Below are 24,047 nucleotides of genomic sequence, written 5' to 3'. Positions count from 1 at the left end.
AATAAATGCTACACAATTGAAAGTCTTTTAGCATTAAACACTTGGGGGGTTTTGTGTGTTTTTAAAATCCTTCCTTTTAAAAAATACTCTCTTCAGACCTCTCTCTGTTCATAACAACATTATGAGGTTGACAAGCTGGGTATTATTACTCCCACTCTACATTTGATAACTTTGAGAGATCAAAGTGAAATGGACTGCTGGAAGTTACGCAGCTAGTAAATGACAGAGCCAAACCCTGAGATCCTGAGTCGAAATCCAATAATCTTTTTACCACATTTTACTTATGTGCCTCCCAATCATGAGCACAATCTCTACTCTCTTAGTTAGACTTTTAGATTCTTCTGTGATATGAAGGGAGGGTGCCAAATAATGATGAAGACTCTTGAAACATAAGCTTTAAGGAAGAGAGGTCATGGAAGCATTGTGGAATGAAGAGGAGAGAGGAATTGGAATGCAAAACTATGGCCCAAATTAGTGATTATTAATGAGGCATGAATTCTTATAATGTGTAGATGATATATCTATAAAAATATACCTCTATATGGAAGATCATTAGTAAGGACAGAAAAGTTTGAACCCATCTATCTATGTGAAAATATATTTTATGTTTATGTGTCTTTGCCTATGCACAAACACATGTGGGCATATATGACTATTATATTTCTGAATTTTATGAAGGGGCTTAGTATGTAAGAGGAGAGCTATGTGACATAGCAGATCGAGCATTGGTGTTGGAATCAGGAGGACATCTTCAAGAGTTCAAATCTGGTCATGTGACTTCCCTTCTCCACTTCTTCTCTCAATTTTTGTGCTATGTATTAACAACTATGGGACCAACCACCAGCTGAACCAGCTCCCCTTTACCCTCTCATTCAATCAAAATGTCCCAGGCACTCACTGTGAAAATCTACCAGTGGAGATTAGCATTAGCACCTGACCTTCTCAGCAATTAAAATGTTGCAGAGTCCCAAGAAAAGACTGAGAGATTGGAAACCCTGGATAGCTCTGCAAAAACAAGACCTTTTATGTGCAAATTCACAAACACGGAATCCCTGTGCCCACCATCTTTCCTCACAGAGCCCTCATGTTTTGTGTTAGTGACACCCACAGAGAGCCATATCTCATTCCCACGAAGGATTGATCAACTGTTTGCCCTCAATACGTTTTTGACTTAAAGTACACCAAAGGCATGTGATTTTAGGCAAAACACAAATTCTCTCATCTTGTTACCTCATTTGTCGCATAAAGAGGTTGGATTAAATGACCTCTGAGAGCTCTTTCAGAACTAAACCCAGTTATTTCATGATTTTTAGTAGTGTGTGTGGGGAGGTGAGGAGGTAGGTAGCTAGATCAATGGATAAATCACTGAGCCTGGGGTGAGGAAATTTCATCTTCCTGAGTTCAAATCTGACCTCAGACACTTACTAGCTGTGTGTCCCCAGGAAGTCACTTTGCCCTATTTGCCTCAACTTCTCATTTGTGAAATGAGCTGAAGAAGGAAATGATATAGCATTCCAATGTGTTTGCCAAGAAAACCCAAAATGTGGTAAAAAAAGAGTCAGATACAACTAAACAAAATCAAGTATGTGTGCACATGCATATGTGTATTTCTGTTATGAAGAGGAGCACCACATTTCACAGAGATGAAGAAGTAAGAGTTAGGGAGTATTAATCACTTGACTCACTTTGCCAAAGGTTAAGCATGGTAACTTCTTGTTGCAATGCAACAGCTTCTTTTGTCAACACAAAACAGAAGTCCAAAAAGGTGTTATATCAAGGGATTGACAAGTCTTAAGAACCACTGGTATAGCAAATAGATTACTAGACTGACTAATCATGAGCTTATTACTGGTTGGCCAGGTGACCTTAGACAAACCACTCCCCCAAGCCCAACAGAAATGTCACGAAGTCCTCAACTTGTAAAATGATCTCAATCCTTTGCCATGTTCACTCTCAGCATGATGTCAAAGCATCTGGAGGCAGTGAGAAACAGCTGCTGGAGAAACATAGAATTCCTGGAGTTATATTTTACATATTTATCACAATCCCTTTTTTGCCTAAAGCCTCCTTTTTAATAGAACCTGATGCTATGGGCCTCTTCTGATTTACATGGCTGACTTACTTTCATTTTGTTTAATTTCTCAAAATGGGAAGGGAAGGAGTTTATCTGTTTAAGAACTTTAATATGCTCTGATCTTTTCTAGAAAAGGTGTACCTAAAATTTAAATATTAGTATTTAACTTCTATTTGGTATCTTCTAGGTTCATGTTACAGTACAGAAAACAAGTTATTGTCTCTCTAGCATGCCAGAGAAAGAACTAGGCTCAGTTAGAAATGATGACCTTAGAGCAGTGGTTCTCAACCTCTCAATTTGTAGCAATGAGAATACATAATGCATATCACGTATTTACATTCCGAATCATAACTATAGCAAAATTACAGTTTTAAAGTAGCCACCAAAATAATTTTTTTGATTTGGGGTCACGGCAACATGAGGAACCGTATTGCGGGGTCATGGCATTAGAAAGGTTGAGAACCACTGCGTTAGAGGAATAGTCTATGATGCATGGTGAGAAATATATTCTTACTTACCCACACTTGTTTCAGTGCAAAGGATTATGAATTATGTGCATTTAAATCTATTTTCTTTTATTAGGAGGCTATGTAGTGCTGACCAAATTTAATTTCCCAGTATCTTAGTTTCTATATCTGAAAAGTGTGCAAATTAAAAAATAATATGTCAATCAAGATTTCATTCTACTAAATAAAATATTAAGATGATAAATTTATACCAGAGAGATCCCAAAAATTTTATCCTTCCCCAACGTACTTTGAACTTTGATACAAATGCCAAGTCCCTTTGATTCCAAGTTCATATTGTTATATATGTATGTATACATATATATATATATATTTAATTGCAGCATCCCTTTGAGACACTCCATCATGGGGTGGTCTTATTAAGTATTCAATGGATATATGAACTGGGATTGTTTCCTTGTGAATTTAATGAAGGGACCCTTCCACTTCCACACATAAACTTCAGAACAGAGACAGATATCATTTAATTGCTTCCTGTCAGCCATGATGACTCAGGAGCTCTACTGTGTGGTGACAAAAAAAAAAAAAAAACATTTAAATTGCCTGCTCTTTGGAATTCTGTGAAAATACTAAATGGGAGAGGAGAGGGAAGCAGATGCTCTGGCCCTCACACTTCTTACCACTGGCTTTGAAATTTAAAGATGACTTAGTTCCAGTGCCTCAGGTGGAAGCTGTGAGCTCATGGTCTCCTAGGGAGGCCCATCTCTCCTGAAGATCTGCCTTCTATTTGTATCTTATTTCTTTTTGGTGCAGGACCTTGTGATATTTCCAAAGGAAGTTAGCCTCATCTCTGCCCTGGGTGTTCGATCAGGAGAATAGTAGTTCCCTAGAGTAGCTGGGTCAGCAAGAGCTGTAGAGGTAGGCTAGCTGAGAAAAGCATGGAGTTGCTCTCTGAAAGAGACTACCAGGTGTGAGAACTTGGTGCTAATCAGGACATGATCATTGGAGATGAACAGTTCTCAAAGATCTGTTTGCAAATGTCCCAAGGACTTATCTTTGCCATTCTAGTCTTTATTACTGATTGTTCCCCTTTTCTATGTAAGAATAAAATTACCTGTTTCATGTTTGTATTGTGGGTAGCTTTAAAAAAAAATCGTCCTTGCCTTCACTGAAGAGGACCCCTTAATCCAGAGACAAAATTAGATTTGTTCCTTCAGAACAAATTTCTGAAGTCAGGATGGAATTGAAACATTGGGAGTCTAGTTCTTTTATGAAGAAGACAAGCAACCCCCAGAGCAATGAACCCAGGGCAAATTATGAAGGCAGATGAAGCAGAGGGATAGGCACAACTGTCCTGCAGCTTTGATCTAAGATTAGTGATACCTGTTTAGCTTCTATGCTACATTATTAATAATGTATCCTCTTAGGAAGAACAAACCAATTTTCCTCTAATGTCATCTTTTCTAAATGAAAAGAATAATATCTCTTATCAATTTCCAATAATGGACAATCATCAGCATTGCCAAGACGCTTCAAAAGTGATATAAAATTTCTTCAACTGAGTTTAACTTTCATATTGTCAAAGCTACAAGTCTCCCATATCATTTGACTTGAAGTTCACCAACAAGGCTATCCTACTTGCCTTACCATTAAGCCTGAAATACCTAAATTTGCTCAATGTTTTGTTTTAAGGCATTCATAAAGACATATTAATATAATAGCCTCTCCCCATAAAATAGTGATAAATAAAAGCACTTACCTCATACCAATTTGCTTAATTATTGTTAAGTATTATCCCCAAATTACAGATGAGGAGATTGAGATTCAGAAAGGTAAGTGTTCTGCCTGTACTCACTCAAATGGGAAATGGGGGAGCCTGGATTTGAACTTATAGTTTCTCTCTCTTGGACAGGGTTCCATTAAATGTCTCCCAGTGCACATGATATCTGAAAAAGGAATGCAATAAGACATTATTAGCCATTAATACCTTAGCTCAAATTAATTGAATAAATTTTCAGTCATGCTTTAGAAGGGCCTAAGGGAATAGAACACAATCCCAAGCAAGTTTAAATAGGCAAAAAGGAATAAGAAAAGATTCCAAATCATGACACAAAGTGGGATGTCCTGGGTTCTCAGTGGGCAGCAAAAAAAGAGAAAAAAAGCCCAGGGCATTGGCAGTTAGGGGCCAATACTGAAAAAGAGGAAAAGAATGTGAGAAAAGGATTTTGCCCAGGGAAGATTCACTGGAAGAATAGGTGATAGTGTTACTTCCAGGGATAGAATTTTGGTTATCATTAAAGAAGAAACATTTCTTCTCTCTGTTTCTCTGTCCTCACTAAATCCAAATATCTATTGCTCATTTAACTATGGCCAAGGGACATTAAAACTTTCTTATACTGAAGAAAAATAACTAATACACAACAGGTTTGTGTATAAGTGGGAATGAACCATATGGGAGGGTAACTCAGTTGACTAAGACAAACACCAGTCTCCCTAGTCTTAACCCCAGAGTCTGAGGGAATCTGATAGAATTAATAAGATGTCGGAAACTCTGTTGCAGAATTGTCTTTGGATCTCTCCTTGATACATCTCTCCATTCTCAACTGAATTTCTGATTTGCTTGGAGGAGGTACTATGGGTATTAAAAAATGATGGAGACCCCTCCAGAACATTTTAAAACAAATGAAAATCTAGAAGAAATTTCTAAGTATCTACAGCTTTTCTCGCCCATGAGGACAAACTGAAATTCTAAAATACTTCATTTTATCAATGTTCCCAGGTCTCAGAGGTATAGCTGAGGTTATATCTATTCCAGTCATGATTCTTAGATGAAGACTGCTTTACTCTTCAGGATATCTGAGATTTTTCTGGGTTTCTCCAGCAAAATCAAGGGCTGGTGGCAACTCAAAATCACCTAGGTATTGGGGTAGGGACCAGAAAACTCAGAAGCCTCTGTTAAACCTAGAGATTAGTGTCCTGTGACTGGCCAACTTTGATCTAACTGCAGGATAGCAAAGAACTTTCAGGAGAAAATAAACGTAAAATGATGATTTCTCTCTACATGAGACTCTCATGAATATTGAATATGTCTTTTGGGCCGGACTTCTCCATGCCCCTCTTCATGCCTCCAAAAATCCCATCTCTCTCTCTCTCTCTCTCTCTCTCTCTCTCTCTCTCTCTCTCTCTCCCTCTCCCTCTCTCTCTCTCTCTCTCACACACACACACATACAGACACACCCCTAGCACACAAACTTAGGACAATGGTTTTATTCTCAGTGTTAAATTCTAAATTTTACCTTACATGTACAACTGGATGTCATTTTTATGCAAATCAGTTATTTTGATATTAGCAAGAAGTAAAATAGAACTTAACGCTTAATTGTTGTTCTGCAATATTTAAATGGAATCATAATTTTGAAGTTACAAATAATACTTAAAGTATATAAGCATATGTAATTTTTTTTTACTTAGGAACTTAATATTTTGAGATGATATACAATAAAGATTCTGTACAGGATGATGTTAGTATAGTAGTAAATATATATTTCTTATTTTAAAAAAAGAAACCTTGAGAGGGCAGATTTTTATTTCCCAGAATACAATATTCTATTGCTGATATAAAGTGATAGGTGGTAGAACACTGTCTTAAATTTTGAATTTTTTGAAAGAGGTAAAACAGAAATGTGCAATTTCAATCTTTTCCTCTTTTTTTCCCCTTTCTCCACATACCATTTCCTTTGAGAGTATACACCAGGAAATCATTCTTGCACTTATTCAGATCTGAGAAATGCATTATCATTTATAAAATATTATCTCAAATCCTTTCCTGTTCCTACTGTCAGTTGTTATTTGCAAGAATATATGACCTACATGAACAAATATGTTTTAAAATATGTTTTCATTTAAAATTAGGATCTCTAGAAGAAAGATACTTCTGTGATATTCATGATAATGTGATATTTATGTTAAAATAAGATTATGCTTGTTTGCTATAGCATTTTCAAATATTTTCAAAATATCTAACTAAAATTAATTATTGATAGAAATGATTTCCATTAATTTTAAGATAGTACCCATTTTTACCTTTTCAAGTAGATGAATTATTTAACATATTTAACTTTCATATTATAATAATTGTCCTTTCTATAACTAATTGTTGGACAATGATTCCCCCAACTGAGACCCAAAGAAGCCTCTTTTCCTGTTCATCCTTTCTTCATTTCTTCCTTTCCCTCCCAGAATTGTGGTTCTTCATAGGCCTATTTTTTCTAGTCCCAGATATTCAACTTGTAGCCTAAATTCCAATACACAAGCACATATACAAGATCCTTATAGAAGAAATTAAACTAAATAGCCTATTACTATAGCAACCTCATGCTAGGAAGCACTACAGTTAACTTTGTGTTTTTGCCGGAAAGAACTCTTTTTTTTTTTTAATGACCCCAGCTATGTACGTAGGATCAGATAAACCAATAGCTGCCATTACTTATAGACAAGCCACTTATGGTGTATCACCGAACTGATAGTGTAGAAATCATTCCTTTTAAATCTTGAAAGCAGTGCAGATTTGAGTGACTTGAGAAACTAGAGGTCAAGGTCAACAGTTGGAGAATTTCTTCTTTCTTTCCTATGATTTTTTATAATGATCAAAATGCTTCACAATATGACTTTAGCTTATACACATCTACTTTACATGGCAATACAGAGGATAGCTGTGAGGGGAGAGCACAGAAAGGAAATTTAGGACTTAATGAGGTGGTTTAGGTTGTTAAAAGGACCTAGGATTTTTTTCTTTAATATTAGATCATTCTAGTGATCATCCTATAAAACTCATCTAATGAATAGAATCTCTGGCTCATTCCTAAAAACTGTGTTAAAAGTAAAATGAATCAAAAGTGGGAAGGACTACTTTCCTCCAAATTGTTACAGAATATTAGTTTCTGAAAAATATGTACTCACCTATACAAGACTTGAGAAAAATGGATATAAAAAAAATCTTTCCTGCCATGTTATTACTTTTATACATCATTATATCCTTGGTTATGTTTGAGTTTTGCTAATAAACATTTATAGAATCAAAGAGTTAAAACTGAAGCCATAAAAATGCTTCTTTTTTTTCAAACTCAAATATTCTTATAACATAAGTTCTTATCAGTGGGCTGCACTGTACTTGGCAAACAAGCCTTTTTACCTTTTAAACAAATAATTCATTAGGTAATTAAATTCAAGTGAGATTACTCTAATTAAATATACACTGCCGTTGAATCATAATTTCTATGTGGCCTAGTTAAAGATGAACAATCTCTTATTCCTGACAAAAAAGAAAGCTTTAAAAGAATTCCCCAGTGCCTGGAATAATAGATTTATACACCACCATACAGAGGTCATTTCAAGAAAGAAGAGACACCAAACACAACATAAAGGGACTTTTCATGTCTAGAGATACTAGAATTTCAGGTTTTATTGCTCTGAGTTCTATTAAAAGACTTAGTGGAACGGAGGAGGAAATCAAAATTATCTTTCTAAAAGACGATAAGTTATATAAATATGTGAGCTAACAGAAAGGGTCTCTGAAGGTATTAGTTATGCATAATTTCAGATGAGTGCCCTATGAGGCCTCAAAGGGAAGAGTGCCTGGTGAAATGCTCTGAAGGTTTACATTGGCCAAAATGAGGAAGGACTTTTGCGAAATTAAAAGTAACTTTGTAACCAATGATGTGCTTGCTATATGTCCTGGTTCCCTTTAATAGCATTAAGAGTTCAAACCATAAAGACTCTAATCTGGAGAGGAGAAGTTCCTGCTCTCTGCTTTGATCTCCTTCCTCTTGGCTGTTTAAAGCTGACAGTTTGGCTGAATGGCATTCACTGCTTTCATTTGTAAGACATGAGTTTCCTAGTGTTCCAGAGCTAGCAGCTACACCTGTACTGCAAGAATTTACATTGCATTGCTCCAGGATGGCATTGATTTGGGACGGGTGAAATACAAACACAAACTAATTAAAAACTGCATAATGCAGCCCTACAGGAACAAGGTAGAAAAACAAATAAATACAACTGCAGCTGGCACAGCAATTGTGCCTCTGCCCCCAAGCAACAGTCTGGTGACATAAAATTATAAACCTTAAAAATCTCACATAATTGCTGTTGATCATATTGGAGACATAATGGAAATGATTTTGTTAATTAAGGATGGGTTTATAAAATATTTACACGTGTGTCTCACACACATGCCCCTCACTTCCTTATACACTTTAGAGAAGGGTGAGGAGATCTGTAGCTCTTAATGTTGAGCTCTGTGTAGTCAATTTCTCTTGGCTCTGTATTTGTTAAAAATGACTATCCCCAACAGAAAAGACTAAAAAGGTGGTTTAGGAAAACAACCTATCGGAAAAATTGGGGGGTGGGGAGTGAAGGAGGAGGGGAGCGGGGTGCTCTTCTATGTATGCTGATGGTTTTATTTTATTTTTCAATTGAGCCTTGAGGTGTGATTGCTCTTTTCTGATAAAACTCTGCGTCAGCTGGTGAAGTTTAGCTACGATTTCGTTTGTTTGTTTTCCTTTTCGAAGATTATTTCCTCCACGGGCTAGGGAGTGCATACATTGTGCATACATGTATTGCAGGCACAGGTACTTGCAGTTCTCTATAGCTACGCAAATGTAGTAATTGACTTAGTCTTAGAAGATCTCGAAGGTTTTCTTGGGACGTCTTCTCATCTCCGTTTAAGTGAACATTTGTGAAGAAGCCATGAAGAGCAGATGGGTAGTTTTCAGGGAGGGTGGTAGCTGCCTTCAACACATAAAGGAGACTGGAAGTTGGCCCCAAAGGAAAGGCACACACACACACATCATACACGTAAACACACGAGAACAGACACCCGTACTCACACACAAAGTCCCGATAGCCCTGGAATGAACGGAGAAGGGAGGGGATACTTTGCCATTGAGTAGAGCTACCTTGCCCCTCCTCCTGTAATTGTTTGACACATGCCTTGTTGTCACAAAGTGGGGTGGCTTTCCAGACCCTGCTGAAAAAAAAAAAAGGTGCAAAGTAATAATGAGTATTTAACAAGGCTCATAAATCAGGGTTGATGAGAAGTGCAGCGAGAGGCTCGGAGCTCTAACCCACAGGCTAGAGAAGGGCCTTTTCCGGACAGGGGTGGGAAGAGAAAAGGCCCCGGCCGAAGAAAACATCTGGGGAGGCGCGCCATTCCCAGACTCCCAAGAAGGGGGCTTGGAGACTCCAATATTTTCTAGGTTAAAGTATCAAAATCGTCCCCAACATAAATAATAACACTCCTTGTGAAAATGTAGTCAACTGACACTGAGCTGCCTCTCACTACCTCCTTATAATCTAGGCTCTATGAAATGAGTGCCTTCAGCTCCGCACCGATGCCTCCCTGAGATGAATGGACACAGTTGTGCCTTTGGAATGGGAGGTAGTGAAGCTGCGGTTTTCCCCAAATTAGTGTAGACTTCCACATCAAAGACTGACGACACACCAGTTTAGAAATCAGCAGAGAATTATTTCCAACGATTTTTTTTTTAATCAAGAAGGGAGTGGAGTTCAGGGAAGTGGTAATTTAATTTTAGTCTCAAACTTGAACGAAAAATAAAATGAGGGGAAAAACTTGAGCTGCTAACCAAATGATCACCGTCATTTGTTTTCTCACTAAGGAGGAGGAACTAAGAGAATTTGAGAAATACATCTTTATAAAAGCTATTTTAACCATACACACTAGTTAGGAACCATTATACAGGCAAAAGAGAAAAGTTACCACAAATTTTAACATCCCCTCACAAATTAAAAACAACAACAAAAACCTTAATCCGAATAAGTATTAATCTGTTTTGTCCACATTTCATCTTCTAGCCCCCAGATCCTCTTCTCCTTCACTTCTTTCTCCCTTCTTTGTTGCCCCCACATTCATAGTTTGCACGTAGGCATATATACATACACATTTAACATGCACAAATATAGTTGTGTATCTTTAGAGTAATCACGATGAGGACTTGTAACCCAACACATATCTAAGTCAACTCCATTCTCAAATTGTGCTCTGCTAAGCATCTTATCCTCTCCATAGTTAGGTGACTTCTTTCAACATCTCTGTCATCTCCATTTGAAGATATTTTCAACGGTTTATCACTGCCATCTCCAGCCCTGCACATTTCCAGCAGGTTATCACAACTGCCAGTCCCCCTTTGCTGCTATGTTCTGCTGATTACCGTCAGTGCCCTCAGACGCTGGGTGCCGATTCCCAGCACTGCAATATCCACTCTTAGGACATCTGGAGCAGATCAAAATCATTGACTTCATTTTTAGTAGAGCCAGTGTTAGAGCCTCACAGGCTCTCTCTTCACTCAGACCCTTTAGTCAATTCCTGAAGAACCAGCCTTTAGTTAAAATTCGGCCAAGCAGCGACCCCTATGTCTGGATTTGCATTTCTTATCAGCCCTCTATCTAAACCGATATGTTAATTTAAAACCAAAAGAGAGAAAAGAAGAAAGGGAAAAGAAGAGAAGAAAGGAGGAGGAGGAGAAGAAGAAAGAAAAAAAAAACCTCTTGGCTATGGATACATTCTTGAGAAATGGGACAAATGAATCTTATACATCTCCTGAGGATCGTGGGTTTTGTTTTGTTTTGGGGGATGGATTTTGGGGGGCTTTTAGTGAATTTATCTGTTCTCTGATCTTTGAATCATGGGAGAGAGGACATTTGGGTCAATTTATTTTACATACTTTACAATTTATCTTAAATAATTACATCAGGTATAATCACACTACAATCCAGAGCTGTAGTCCATTTTTCCCCCCTAGAATTTCTGTGTTCATGAGCTCTCCCGTCAAAAGGTGACTGTTCTTCATTCTGGTCACAGCTCTTTCAATGTACCCCTTTACCAATTGTTCTTGTGGTTAAAATGTTTTGCTAATGAATTGGTATCCTGTTCTTGGGGTGGGGGTGAAGGGATGGAGAAAGGTATCTGATTGAAGTTCAGAGGTATTTCGACTTATGCAAACACAGTATGTCAAAAATGTTTTTGGTTGGTGTGTGTGTGTGTGTGTTGTTCTGTTTTTTCTTCCTTTCTTTTTATATTTTAAACCCAAAGTTTAAAACAACAACATGGCAGAGGTGCAAAGTTTTATATGCCTTTACAGAATTTCACTTTCTTTGACCTACCCACTTTAGTCCATTTGTAGAGTAAACTAATTTACTCCCATTAAGTATTTTGCTTTAATAAGGGACACGTGGAGATTTGGAAGGAAAGGATAGCTCTTAGATACGCCTGCATCTTTTTTTTTTTTGAACTGAGGGAGAAAATTGCCTGTCTCCAATATTTCTAAGCCCTAATTTTTCATCTTTCTTTTCTCCCTCTCTCTGTCTCAGCTACTTGATAGTGATCTTGAATTTTCCCGTCCAATTTTTTTGGCTGCCCAGGTTTGACCACATGCAGTTACCCTTTAAAACCCCAAGATCCAGGTGGGAGGAAGCAGAGGGAAGAGGTAAATAATAAAGTTAGGGTACAACCCCAAATCTTCCACACCATTTCTTAATTTAATCTTAGATTCAATCTCTTAGTGAAGCAATCCTAAAAGCCGGAGTTGTCTTTCCATATAGATACAAAATTAAATGTATTTGGAAAGATTGGCCACTGGTCCTGTCTTCCTGGGCATCACACCTCTGTCAACTGAGCTAATGATCAATTTTCAGTTTGGCCTGCAATTGAAGTTCAGTAAAGAACTTTTCAAATAGAAAAGAGAAAAGGCACACCTGGAGAAAAGGTACATAGTGGAGTGGAGCTTTGGGTTCCATTTGGATCACATCACTGTTTCTGGTAATGTTAGTGTTGTTCTTGTTAGGTTTTGATAACAATAATAATGAAGAAAAAATCCAATGACTATATCCTCTGGTTGCTGGTTTGTCAGTCATAAAGATGATGCTTGCCCTGCTCCCACTCCCAATTTAAAAATGCCGAATAATACAAAACCACCTGAATTCTGAAGTGATGAGTAAGGCAATGTCCAGAGTATATGGGTCAGGTGGGGGAAAATGGGTAGGGAAGGATAAGATTCTTTTTGACTAATCCTTAAATTGAGTGTTCTCTCTGGATCCACGTTCCACCTGGATCTTTAGGATTTCCACACTGTGTTGTATAGTTATTGCAAGAGGTGGAAGGGTGAGCGCCTGTGTGTAAAAAATGAGTGTGTTGTTTACCTCACCTTTATTTACTATCATTTTATAATGGGACACTTACTTCGGTTTACTAAACCTATTTCTAATTTTTCAAGAACCTTCCTTTTTACTAATCCTAGTCCTCTCTTTTCGGTAAAGGGAAAAAAGAGGTGCCACAGAAAGGTCTTTGGTGATTAAGAGAGTGGGGTAGAGACTTTTCTTATGGGATTGGGGGTAGTGTAGGTTTACTTCCCTTCTTGGGAATTATTCCGACTACAAGAAAGAATTTGTGTCAGTTTCAGGGGATTTCTAGAGAGTGGAGTGGGGAGGGAGTAGACTAGCTGGAGCTAGGGAAAAACAAACATAAGCCTGAAGAAGACACTCCTCAGATCAGAGAAATTAAAGCCCGATTATACTACTGGTAATTAGTAATTACTATTATGGGCGTTATTATTGCTAATTACAGGCGGTGGATCCGTGTATGTCCTCCAGCCAGAGAGGAGGAATTGGGTGCTTTAATTATTCACCATGGAATCACCAATAAGCTGGAACAAGCTACTAGGTCTCTAAAATATAACTGCTCACAGTAGGTTTGGGAAATTAGCATGACGCTTGAAACTCACACCAAGGTCTTGTTATTCAAATCTTGTCAGTAAAGGATTGAGTGTATTAGAAAATGCACACTCAAAAACTGAAGAGCATTTTGTCCTGCCTTAAAAGTTAGTATGCCTCCTTTGAGGAAAGCATTCAGTGAGCCTGATACGTATTTTAGGATAGAATATAAAGTAAATGGAGACTACGTTTCCGTGTATCTCGGCTCATCTCACGATAGCACAAGCAGTATAGACTAAGATGCTCTGGTGCTTGTGAGAGCGATTGGATCCCCAATGATGATGAACTCCTTACTCTCCTTGGTAGAAGAGCAACTTGGTACAAGTTGCCAGAAACTAGTGCAGGTGAAGGAACGGCCTGGGGCACCACATGGTATTAATTCAAATTTTGGGTACTGTATGCACACTCCCAGACTGGATTGGGGGAGCGGAGATGGAAGGGGACAACGGGGGGAGGGGGGAAGGGGAGAGATAGTTAAACCATCCATACAGAATCCCACGAGTTTTCGACTTAAACTTACGCACGAAAGTATGACAGTTGTGAGGAATTCCAGGAAGCAGTCAAACCAGAATGGGGATGAATACAGTTGATTTTCTTCTCCCTTTAACTTTATCAAAAGAAAGTCACAATTACGAAATGAAGTAGTTTCTCCTTCCTCCGACCCTTTCCCGGGTCAGTTATTAGCAAAACCATGGATCTCCCCCTCCCTTTCGACAAAAAAACAAACAAACAAACAAAAAAAAAACAAAACGCAGATCTCAAATATAGTCCTTTCTACAACCGGCGGGACTTTTAATGTTCTGAGAATGGAAAGAGGAGAGAGTAACAGACAGACAGAGACAGAGACAGAGCCACAGAGAATTATTTAAATTAAAAAAAAAAAACTGTCCAGATTTCCCTGGATCCCGGTCAACAATTTGGAGCAAACCTCCCAAACTGTAGATTCTCTGATGAAGTCAAGGTTGATCTATTCAGTTCACTTGAGAGATGACAAAAAAGAAAAGAGGAAGGGGAGGAGGAAGAAACTCGAGAGAGTGGAGGGGGGAGGGGAGAGGACTGTGTATAACTTAAAGGAGAGAAGAATAAAGAAATAGGATGGAGAAAAGAAGGGTAGACGAAAAAATCAGAAAGAAAAGAGGCAAGAAGAAGAGAGGATATTAGAGGAGGCAAAATGAGAAAGGAAGAGAAGAGGGAGTAAAGGAGGGAAGGGGAGGGACAGACACACACACACACACACAGAGAGAGAGAGAGAGAGAGAGAGAGAGAGAGAGAGAGAGAGAGAGAGAGAGAGAGAGAGAGAGAGAGAGAGATTTCTGATTTCTGACAGACTTCCTGAGTTCTAGCTCTTAATGTTGAAAATTCCAAAACTTGGCTCAACAGACAAGTTCACTTTTAGAACACCGAAAATTAAAGTGACAAATGATTGCCCAGCTTTAACTAACTACTTTCCCTCACTGGTTGAATTCAGGAGAAAGGGGGAGGGAATCAAGCTAATGTTTCAACCTATGTTGAAAATTTGTTTTCTGTACAAATAATAGATCAAAATGTATTTTTTAGCATAAAAGTATTCAATTTGAATTAGAAACTCCAGAAACTTTCAAAGTTTTGACAATTCCAAAAACCTTCACTGAGGATATTTTCCACATCCTAAACTACAACTTGTTTATTTGAAAGATTATCTGTTATTAATGTTCTAAATTGGAAATGCTGCCGATTTTCACCCTGGTATTGTCAGGGGATATCAATTTATTGGCATGATGATCGAGATTTATGTATACTAAAGATTTCTGGGAAATGCTTATAAGAAGCATTTTGACTTTAATAAAACTCTCCTCTCTCTCTCTCTCTCTCTCTCTCTCTCTCTCTCTCTCTCTCTCTCTCTCTTTTGGTGGCAAATTGTTACCAGTCACCAGGCTGTAAAGCCTCTCTTCCTCCGACGGCCACTCATTTGTTCTCGAGACGACCGACGACAAGGGGGACTCAGTGTTAAAGGTGGAAAAAACAGCAGCACAGTTGTTTTTGTTTAAAGGGGACACACTAAGGCTGCAAAACAGCAAAACCCCAATGTTGGACAGCTGTAAAATCGTGTAGACAGGTTGTCATACAGCAGTGGGGGCTTTTCTGAAAGGAGCCCATTGCTAAACATTAGATACACACACACAGTGGAAAGTGGCCCAGCCAGGGCTGTACACCACGTGTTTCACCCAGGGAGAAAGGAGGGAGGGGGGAAGGAGAGAAAAGGGAGGGTGAGAAAAGGACAGGGGGGAGACAGAGACAGAGATAGAGACAGAGAGACAGAGAAAGAGAGTGAGAGAGAGAGAGAGAGAGAGAGAGAGAGAGAGAGAGAGAGAGAGAGAGAGAGAGAGAGAGAGAGAGAGAGAGAGAGAGAGAGGAAGGAGGAGGAGGAGGGAAGGCGAGCCCGGGGCGGGGCTTGCAGCTCAAGTGGATGCCAATCAAAGCATCAACTTCAAATTGTATCTGAAAGATCAGCCTAGGACCTAAGGGCAGACACATCAGTTGGAGCTCAATTGTTGATCAGATCACATCTAAGGGATTTAGGAGCACAGAAGAGCCGAGATTTGAGGAAAGACACCCATTGAATCCGTCCACTCCTCCACGTATAGATCGCAACATAGACCTTTTGACTGAAAGAATAAGAACGAAAAAGAAAAAAAAATCTCTCCAAATCTCTCGTCCAGATTTGATTTCTATTACAAAATCAAAACACATTTCCCCCTTATTTTCTCCCCCCTCCATTGCTGCCCCCCTTCTTGGTTGGTTTTTCTCCTCCCCCCTCCCCCTCTTTTATTATTTGTCCCCCTCCCCTTTCCTCCTCCTTCCCTCCCTCCCTCCCCCCTCCCCCTTTAATACTTCGACTTCTGCTGCCTCCTCCGCCGTCGCCGCCGCCGCTGCTGTGTTTGCGCCTTGGAGATGTCCTTCCCCCAACTGGGCTACCCGCAGTATCTCAGCGCCAGCCAGGCTGTGTACGGGAGCGACCGGCCTGGGGTCCTGGCCGCAGCCGCAGCCGCTGCAGCAGCCGCAGCCGCCTCGGGCCGGCCCGGGGGCGCGGAACTCGGGAGCAGCTCAGCCGCTGTCACCTCTGTGCTAGGCATGTATGCCAGCCCCTACAGCGCGCCCAACTACAGCGCCTTTTTGCCCTACACAGCCGACCTCAGCCTTTTTTCCCAGATGGTAAGTCCAACTCTCTCTCTCTCTCTCTCTCTCTCTCTCTCTCTCTCTCTCTCTCTCTCTCTCTCTCTCTCTCTCAACTTGCAGCTTTCGTCTGGTTTCATTCACTTCTTTTCTTGTCCTTGCCCCTTTTTCTATCTTTTTCGTTTTTTTTTTTTGTTTTTCCCCCCTTGCCATTTGGTTTTTGGAGTGGGATTGTCCGAGTGCAAAAGGAAAGAAAGGGAGGTGGGATGGGGAGTGGGGAGAGAAGAAAAGGGTGGTGTGTGTGTGTGTGTGTGTGTGTGTGTGTGTGTGTGTGTGTGTGTGTGTGTGTGTGTGTGTTGTATTTGGAGTTGGGTTGAGAACTACAAGAGGAAAGATAATAAGTGACTGGCTTTTGGGTACGTAGGTTGTCGCTGCAGCTTGGACCCCACTTAGCAGATTGTTCAGAGCGATCGAGGCAACAGCCAAAGGGTAAAGGGGGGGGGAGGGAGGGAATCAAGAGTCGCAGTAGGTAACCTCCCGCACTCAATGCGATTAGATTCCGTCTCCATTTCTGGCTCAGAAGAGCCCTAGAGGAAAGCGAGATTTGTTAAAGGCTGGAGGTGCCAGGGTGGAGAAGGGTTGTCTGCTCCCGGCACCCAAAGCGCAGGAATAGGAAAGCGAGTGAGGGGGATGGGAATCTCTAAAAGGGATCGGGGAGTGGTGTCTGGGTCTGGACTCGAGACTGATCAACCGATCCTTCCTGGGGGCTGTGGCTAGAAGGGACCAAGCTCCAGTTTTCTTCTTGGTAATTGAGCTAGAACTTCTTGTTTTTATTTTTCCTATCGGCCTCGCTTCCTGTTTACAAACACTTGTATTTCTTCCCTTCTGCCTCAAGTTTACTTTCTGCGTGTGACTCGTTTCTGTCTCTCTCTTACCTCAACCGTCTTTTGCTCACCTTTCAGACAACTGATATTATCTTACGTGAACTTAGTCACACTAGATTTTATCAGACGAAAATCTTCATAAAATATATAGAGAGAAAACTAGGAGAGCTTCTAAGCATGTAAGAAGCTGAATCAGGTGTTTTTACGAACCTGAGAGGCTTTTGAATTTGGGATTAATATGATTTATTCTGTCTCTTGAACTTTGTTTACTTTGACTTCCCTAAGTTGCCTAAGTTTTCATTTGAATCATAAGACAACTGATACAGTATTACTTAGTGAGGGAGAAAAAAACAGTGTCACTTGTTCTATAATAAATAGAACTTTTCTAAAATTATTGGGGGGGGGGGGGGGCAGAGGCTAGGATTTTAACTCCTGCTTTAATTCTTGGTAAGAGAAATAGTCCCGTCTTATCTAACTAATCTATTTTCTTTTCTGTGGTGGCTAGTTAGGTATGGCTTAAACTTATGGATTGGGTTGTGCGTGTGTGTGTGTGCACGCGGGCGCGCGCATACTTACTTGTAAATGCTTAGACCAATGGATAATAGATAGGAATTTTAGACTGCCGCTGTTCCCAGATTTGACTTTCTTTCAAAATACTTCTGAAGGTTAACTAAAGGCTCTTAAAATGTCGAAAGAAAATATGTGCATATTGACACCACTGAGAATTCGGTTTCTTTAACTATTATTCTATCAAGTTATGAAGCTAAAAATGTTCGTTTACAACCAAACTACCTTTCAAATTTCTTATTACAAGAACAAAACAAACAAACCCCCAGGAAACCTACCTTTTTTCCCTTGAAGAAAAGCTGCCATAGAAAACTATAATATTGACAAATAATGTCTTCAACAGAAAACCCAGGGAAAAAAATGAGGCAGAGATAGTATATTAAAATAACCCCAGCCAGAGGATAAAGAAAATGCCTGAAGCTCCACTCTTGTAATAAATTTTAATAAAAACGAAGTGCAGCCCTGAAATGTCTTTTAGGGTGCTTTCTGCTTAAAGTTTCTGTCAAACATTTTGAAAAATGCTTTTCTTTGCAACTTTTCCAAAGTCCAGATGCCTCTTTTACTAATACAGTTATTTTTAAATTGACAAATGTTTGTTGAGTGAATGAATGAATGTCATTAATTTTCCCTTCTAAATTAAGGCCTGATGCAAATTTATATCATTTAAGGAAATGCTTTAGGGATTGAGTAGTAGGGTAATTCAGTACAGCTCTATTTCAAATCTGGTGAACAGATCAAGGCAACATAATTATATTTGGGGTTAAATATAAAAATCTTGTTAACAACAATGTAATGCCTGTCTGTATATGTTTTGTGTTGCAATGTTTCACATTTTTCAGAAAGTTTGCTTCATATCCTGATTCAATGTCTGGGCTTTTTATCAGGTATTTGGAAGTCAGAGGATAAAGTTGTGTGAGAACGTCTGGACAATTTGCAGTAATAATGAGGCCTAATGAGGTTGTTAGAAAGATAAAATGTTATTTACCAAAACACCTGATGGGATAATTTGACTTGCTGTGCTTTACTACTGATGATAAAAAGAATATTGATTGCAAATAAATCATGGCCTCTAAAAGCTTGCAAACGGTTTGTGTTTGCTCTTCCTGATCAAAGCCAAACTTAAAAGATAAAGTAACCAAATAGCATTTCTAGCAAGACTGAGTTAGGTTCCATTTTTTGAAGTTGGCTTCCTCTTTTCTTAAAAGTTAATATTTTACTGAATGGCTTTTTGCTTATATAAAAGTCTATGGGTTGGATTTTGTTGAATTTTTGTTTTGTTTTGTTTTTTTTGTTTCTTGGGAAAGTATGTGTAAATGATTACAATGCAAAATTACCTGTCCCCTCTAGGATCATATTTAAATACTTGTTAACTATTCCATTAAGATTACTTTAAAACTAAAGGAACACACTTTCTTTTTTAAATTTGGACTGGATTTTAAAAGATATGCATTATGTTTTTTCACCCTCAGGGTAAAATTAATGTTGAGGGGGAGGGTGTGAACTGTTAATGTATTTTGCTACTTGATTAAAAATGATTTCACTTTTATAATTTAAGGACACTTCTTTTTTGCTGAAGATAAACTGAAAATTCATCTTTTATTAAGTACTTTTATCCTTGTTTGGTAGGAAGATGGTATACTGAGGGAGAAGGGAAAGGAAGATAGTTGGATAGAAAATGAGGCTGCAGTTAATTTAGGGAAATTCTGAGTGCAATGATTGTATTTTCTCCCACCTTAAAAATGGGGAGGATCTTCAGGATAGCACTTCTAATCAAATATCCTGTTTAGAAGATTCCTTCACACACGCACACCTCAGGGCTTTTTACCTCCCCCTCCCCCAATACTTTGGAGATCGGTAGAGAGGTGATGTGGTAGGGTAGGGGATGGGACTGCTTTAGGGTATATACTGAATGCTTCTTAGACCTAAAGGTACATTGAGTTTCACTGAGCCTAGATAATCTAACCTATGAGAAGGGAAGCACTGCAACCTGGATATACTTATTGAAGACTCATAGACTCTCTCTCTCTCTCTCTCTCTCTCTCTCTCTCTCCTCTCTCTCTCTCTCTCTCTCTCTCTCTCTCTCTCTGTCTCTGTCTCTGTCTCTCTGTCACCCCAGGGTTCTCAGTACGAACTTAAGGACAACCCAGGGGTCCATCCTGCGACCTTCGCAGCCCACACTGCTCCTGGCTATTACCCTTATGGACAATTCCAATATGGGGACCCAGGGAGGCCTAAGAACGCAACTCGGGAAAGCACCAGTACCTTGAAGGCCTGGTTGAATGAGCATCGAAAGAATCCCTATCCCACCAAAGGGGAGAAGATCATGTTGGCCATCATTACTAAAATGACCCTCACTCAGGTCTCCACCTGGTTCGCCAACGCCCGTCGGAGGCTAAAGAAGGAAAACAAAGTGACCTGGGGGGCAAGAAGCAAAGACCAGGAGGACGGTAACCTTTTCGGCAGCGACAATGAAGGGGACCCAGAGAAGACAGAGGATGATGAGGAGATTGACCTGGAAAGCATAGATATAGACAAGATTGACGAAAACGATGGCGAACAGAGCAATGAAGAGGAGGAGGAGAAGTCTGAGAATCTCAGGGCCAATGAAGAAGATAGTCTGGACAAGGAGAAGGAATTGCCCTTGTCCGGATCTGAAGGACTTAAACCCAAAGACTCTCTGTCTCTGTCGAAAGACGCCTCTGACAGTAGCACACGGATCTTGAGCCCTAGCGGACAAAGCAATTTGCAGGGGCCACCTCACAACAAACCCAAGATCTGGTCTCTGGCGGAGACTGCCACCAGCCCCGATGGCGCCCTGAAGTCCTCTCCGCCTCCTCCCCCTCCTTCTTCCCAGGTCAATCATACTTCCCCACAGCTCCAACACCCCGCTTTCCTGCCCAGCCACGGACTCTACACGTGCCAAATTGGCAAATTTCACAACTGGACAAATGGGGCTTTTCTCACTCAGAGCTCTCTCTTGAATGTTAGGTCCTTCTTAGGAGTAAATCACCATCACGCAGCACACCACAACCACCACCTCCAGGCCCAGCAAGCGCCTTCCGTGCTCACAGCCACTCTGGGGTCGCTCAGTAGCGACAAAGCCTCAGAAAGAACCAGTCCCAAACACACAGGTAAACAAACTAAATTGTCACTGACTGATTTCCCACCCTGAGCTTTCGCCAGCAAGGGTGGGACCTCCCGGTTTTTTGTTTGTTTGTTTGTTGGGGGGGGGGGGCATGGTTCTCTTAAATTCAACTTCTATACTTCTGTGGGGCCTAAGGGAATCCATTTGGGGACCTCATCTGAGAAGGGACAAGGCACGCCAACTCTAGCTTGCTTACAAAGCCTGCTGGGCCATTGTGTATTGTGTTGCTTCCTAAAACATTTCGGGGAAAGTCTATGTAGCCGGATAATCTAAGCTAACCACCCGTTTTGGAAAAGGGAGGGAGTCGAAACAACTACCTCAGCTGGGAGAAGAGTGACTTGAAAACTGTTTCTGTCTGGGGTTGTGGAAGTGTGGGCTCCTCATTCGGAATTTTTAAAAGGTCTGCTTCTGTTTTCCTTCCCTTAGAAAGAGAAAATGTACCCAGGACCGACTCTCCTCCTCAGCAGTTAAAATCACCCTTTCAACCTGTCCGCGACAAGTGAGTTGTTTTATTTTCCTAAAGTAATGTTAAATCTGATGGGAAAAAAGAATATTGAAGGGGAGAATCCAGAGGATAATTAGAGCTAATCATAAAGATAGCGCCAAAAGCGCGTTACAGTAGCCCGCCCCCATCAAGGCGTAATCATTTGGAATGGACTCTAGGGAACTGGTAACTTGGGGGCAAACTTAGTACAGTGGAGCTTCAAGGGCATTGCTGCTGCTGCTGCTACTGCTGCTGTTACTCGCAGGCTCTGTCAGTGCCTTCTCTTGTTTAAAAGGGGGCTTTTGTCCCCCCCTCCCAATTATTTTAATAGCCCTGCAAGCCGAGGTAATATTTTTCAGTTGGTCTTTTTACTCACAAATTGTTACGTTTATTTTTTCCCCTACAGCTCTTTGGCTCAGCAAGAGGGAACACCGAGAATTTTAGCAGCTCTCCCTTCCGCTTGATTACATGTTTTGCTTTTTTTTTTTTTTTTGAGGGGGGTGGGGGGAGGAAAAGGGGTTGGAGTGGGAGGGGATACGAGGGAGGAATAAAAAATATTTCAGAGACTGGTGTAAAGGACAAAAATGGAAATGATATAAACGACTCCCATCAATCACTTTTTGCAATAAGGTGCAAATCCATAAAAGCGATTCTTCCATATCGTAGTTGAATCCCTTCTCCTTTGTACCATTTCAGATCGTGTTATTCTAACCATTCTTCGATTATTTCTTTGGTAAATGTTCCCCATGTGTTTGTATGTATGTGTGTGTGGTTTTTTTTTTTTCCTTTCTGTATATAGTGATTTCAGATTGTAAATAGCGGGTCAGCGAAACTTGTCTAAATCATATATTTTTGTCTAATAAACTAAATGAAATTATGAACTCTTCTGATGTATTTTGTGGATGAAGAATCTAGAGCTGATTTTTGGATTCCCGTTTAAAGCTTCTAATTTTTCTTTATAGTCTTTGATGAATTCTTAAGGTGCTTGTAGTTTAAAAGTTGCCAAACTATATGCTTGGCTTATTGCTACATACTGCTTCATGAGAAGGAAACAAACAGGGGATTTTCTAGTATAGAAGTTTGAATTTTAAACATGAGCTTTCCCCCCAAGAGTTCAGTTTTTCTGTTGTCAGATTAAAGTTGTTCTTTTAAACTCTTATAATACAGAAATTTCTCTGGTGCATTCCTTTCCCACAGTATAAGTGAGTTCGATTTCTAGACTTTATAAAATGATTTTTTAAGTGGGGGAAAAATGAAAAAAGGAATTTTCTCTCACTGCCCCCAAACTATAACTTCGGTTTCTAAATCAATTTATAACTAGTTGGCTCGACAGTGAATTGTGGCGCTAGTCCGCTTTGTGGGCAGAGTGGAAAAATAATGGAGTATGAAATTGTATTTTGAATGTATTTTTTAGTTATTTAGTTAAGCTAAACGTTGAGGAATTGGAAGGCTCTTTTAAACTCTAGTAATAGGCCAGCAGGAATAAAATTTGCCAGCAAGCTTTTCTCAGGATTTAAGTCAAGAGGTGCTATGGAGGTTTCTGAAGTGATGAGAAAGAGATGGGGGAGGGTGGTGGTGGTGGAAAAGCAACTAGCTTATAAACGCCTATGGTTTATATAGGCATTAATCTTCCAAAGACAATCCGTTAAAACTCCTAATATTTTTGAATGTTTCCTTTTCTACCCTCCCAAATGAGAACACTAAATGAGCATTGAGGTGCTAATAAGATACCAGATGGTTGTTGATGGTGGAAAATGGAAAGAAGCATCTGGGAAAGTCATTAAGAAATAATGTGGGGACGCCCAGTCCAAAGTGAACCGACCTCAAAAGAGCACTTGTCGGAAACAAGACGAGAGTTTCAAATAAAATATTAATAAAATCCCTATCAAGGTTACTGGTTTAAATTTTAGCTACAATATCACTGAATAGAGAAAGACTTTTTTTTTTCCCTGACGCTTTTCCAGAGTGGAGAGAATTGATTTTTAAAATAACTAGAACTTAAAAAAATAAAAAAAAACCCTGTCAAAGCATTTAAACAGCTTTGTATTTTTTACACCCCCCTCCAGTTTTCCTCAAAAGAAGTGCAGTTTTTTTAGCTGTCAATGTTTAGATAGAAAGATAGACTACACATGGATGTACCTCACAAATATTCAAATTTCTAACCAACTTTTCCAATTTCTAATAAAATAAATTATTATTCCGAGTGGTCGGTTTGAAAGTTTAAAAGGAGAAGATGTCTTGAAAGAAAAGTCTGAGAGCACTTAAAGTTTCATAGTATCGAAACTGCTACCAACTGCTAGCAACTTGACCATATAAAATAGCTCCCCGTTAGCGGTTAAGAGACTCAGAAGACTGAGCCCGGACAACTGTACAATTTCTGCAGATTTTCTTGCTCTCTTCGCTCCCCCCCTCTCCTCCTCCCCCTGCTCCCCTCCCCCCCGCCTCATTTTCCTTTGCTGCCCACATGGCGTTCATAAACTGGCATCTTTCG

At 39.7% G+C, this 24,047-nt stretch overlaps 1 protein-coding gene and 1 long non-coding RNA gene across 2 annotated transcripts; one reads left to right on the top strand and one right to left on the bottom strand.

The window, feature by feature from the left end:
• Positions 1–1,578: 1,578 nt before the first annotated feature.
• On the bottom strand, positions 1,579–15,821 carry LOC103094546 (uncharacterized). Its single transcript, XR_001628595.2, has 6 exons — positions 14,252–15,821; positions 13,844–13,930; positions 9,426–9,562; positions 4,301–4,487; positions 2,593–2,709; positions 1,579–1,996 (listed from the first exon to the last, which is right to left on the bottom strand). It is a non-coding gene; the product is annotated as an uncharacterized LOC103094546 (long non-coding RNA).
• Positions 15,804–22,437, top strand: IRX1 (iroquois homeobox 1). Its single transcript, XM_001363495.5, has 4 exons — positions 15,804–16,515; positions 20,044–21,058; positions 21,499–21,571; positions 21,963–22,437. The coding sequence occupies exons 1-4, from the start codon at positions 16,255–16,257 to the stop codon at positions 22,018–22,020; spliced, it is 1,407 nt and encodes a 468-aa protein (XP_001363532.1). The 5' UTR covers positions 15,804–16,254; the 3' UTR covers positions 22,021–22,437.
• Positions 22,438–24,047: the final 1,610 nt, after the last annotated feature.

Source organism: Monodelphis domestica, chromosome 3 (assembly GCF_027887165.1).
Source record: "Monodelphis domestica isolate mMonDom1 chromosome 3, mMonDom1.pri, whole genome shotgun sequence".
In the NCBI taxonomy this organism is placed as follows: domain Eukaryota; kingdom Metazoa; phylum Chordata; class Mammalia; order Didelphimorphia; family Didelphidae; genus Monodelphis; species Monodelphis domestica.
This window is presented reverse-complemented; position numbering and strand designations above follow the sequence as displayed.

Bases quoted from the DNA above. Each gene is read 5' to 3' on its own strand.
- IRX1 (XM_001363495.5), top strand. From the start codon at position 16,255: ATGTCCTTCCCCCAACTGGGCTACCCGCAGTATCTCAGCGCCAGCCAG. The intron at 16,516-20,043 runs GTAAGTCCAACT...CTGTCACCCCAG, and splicing joins TCAGCCTTTTTTCCCAGATG to GGTTCTCAGTACGAACTTAA. The intron at 21,572-21,962 runs GTGAGTTGTTTT...TTTCCCCTACAG, and splicing joins TTTCAACCTGTCCGCGACAA to CTCTTTGGCTCAGCAAGAGG.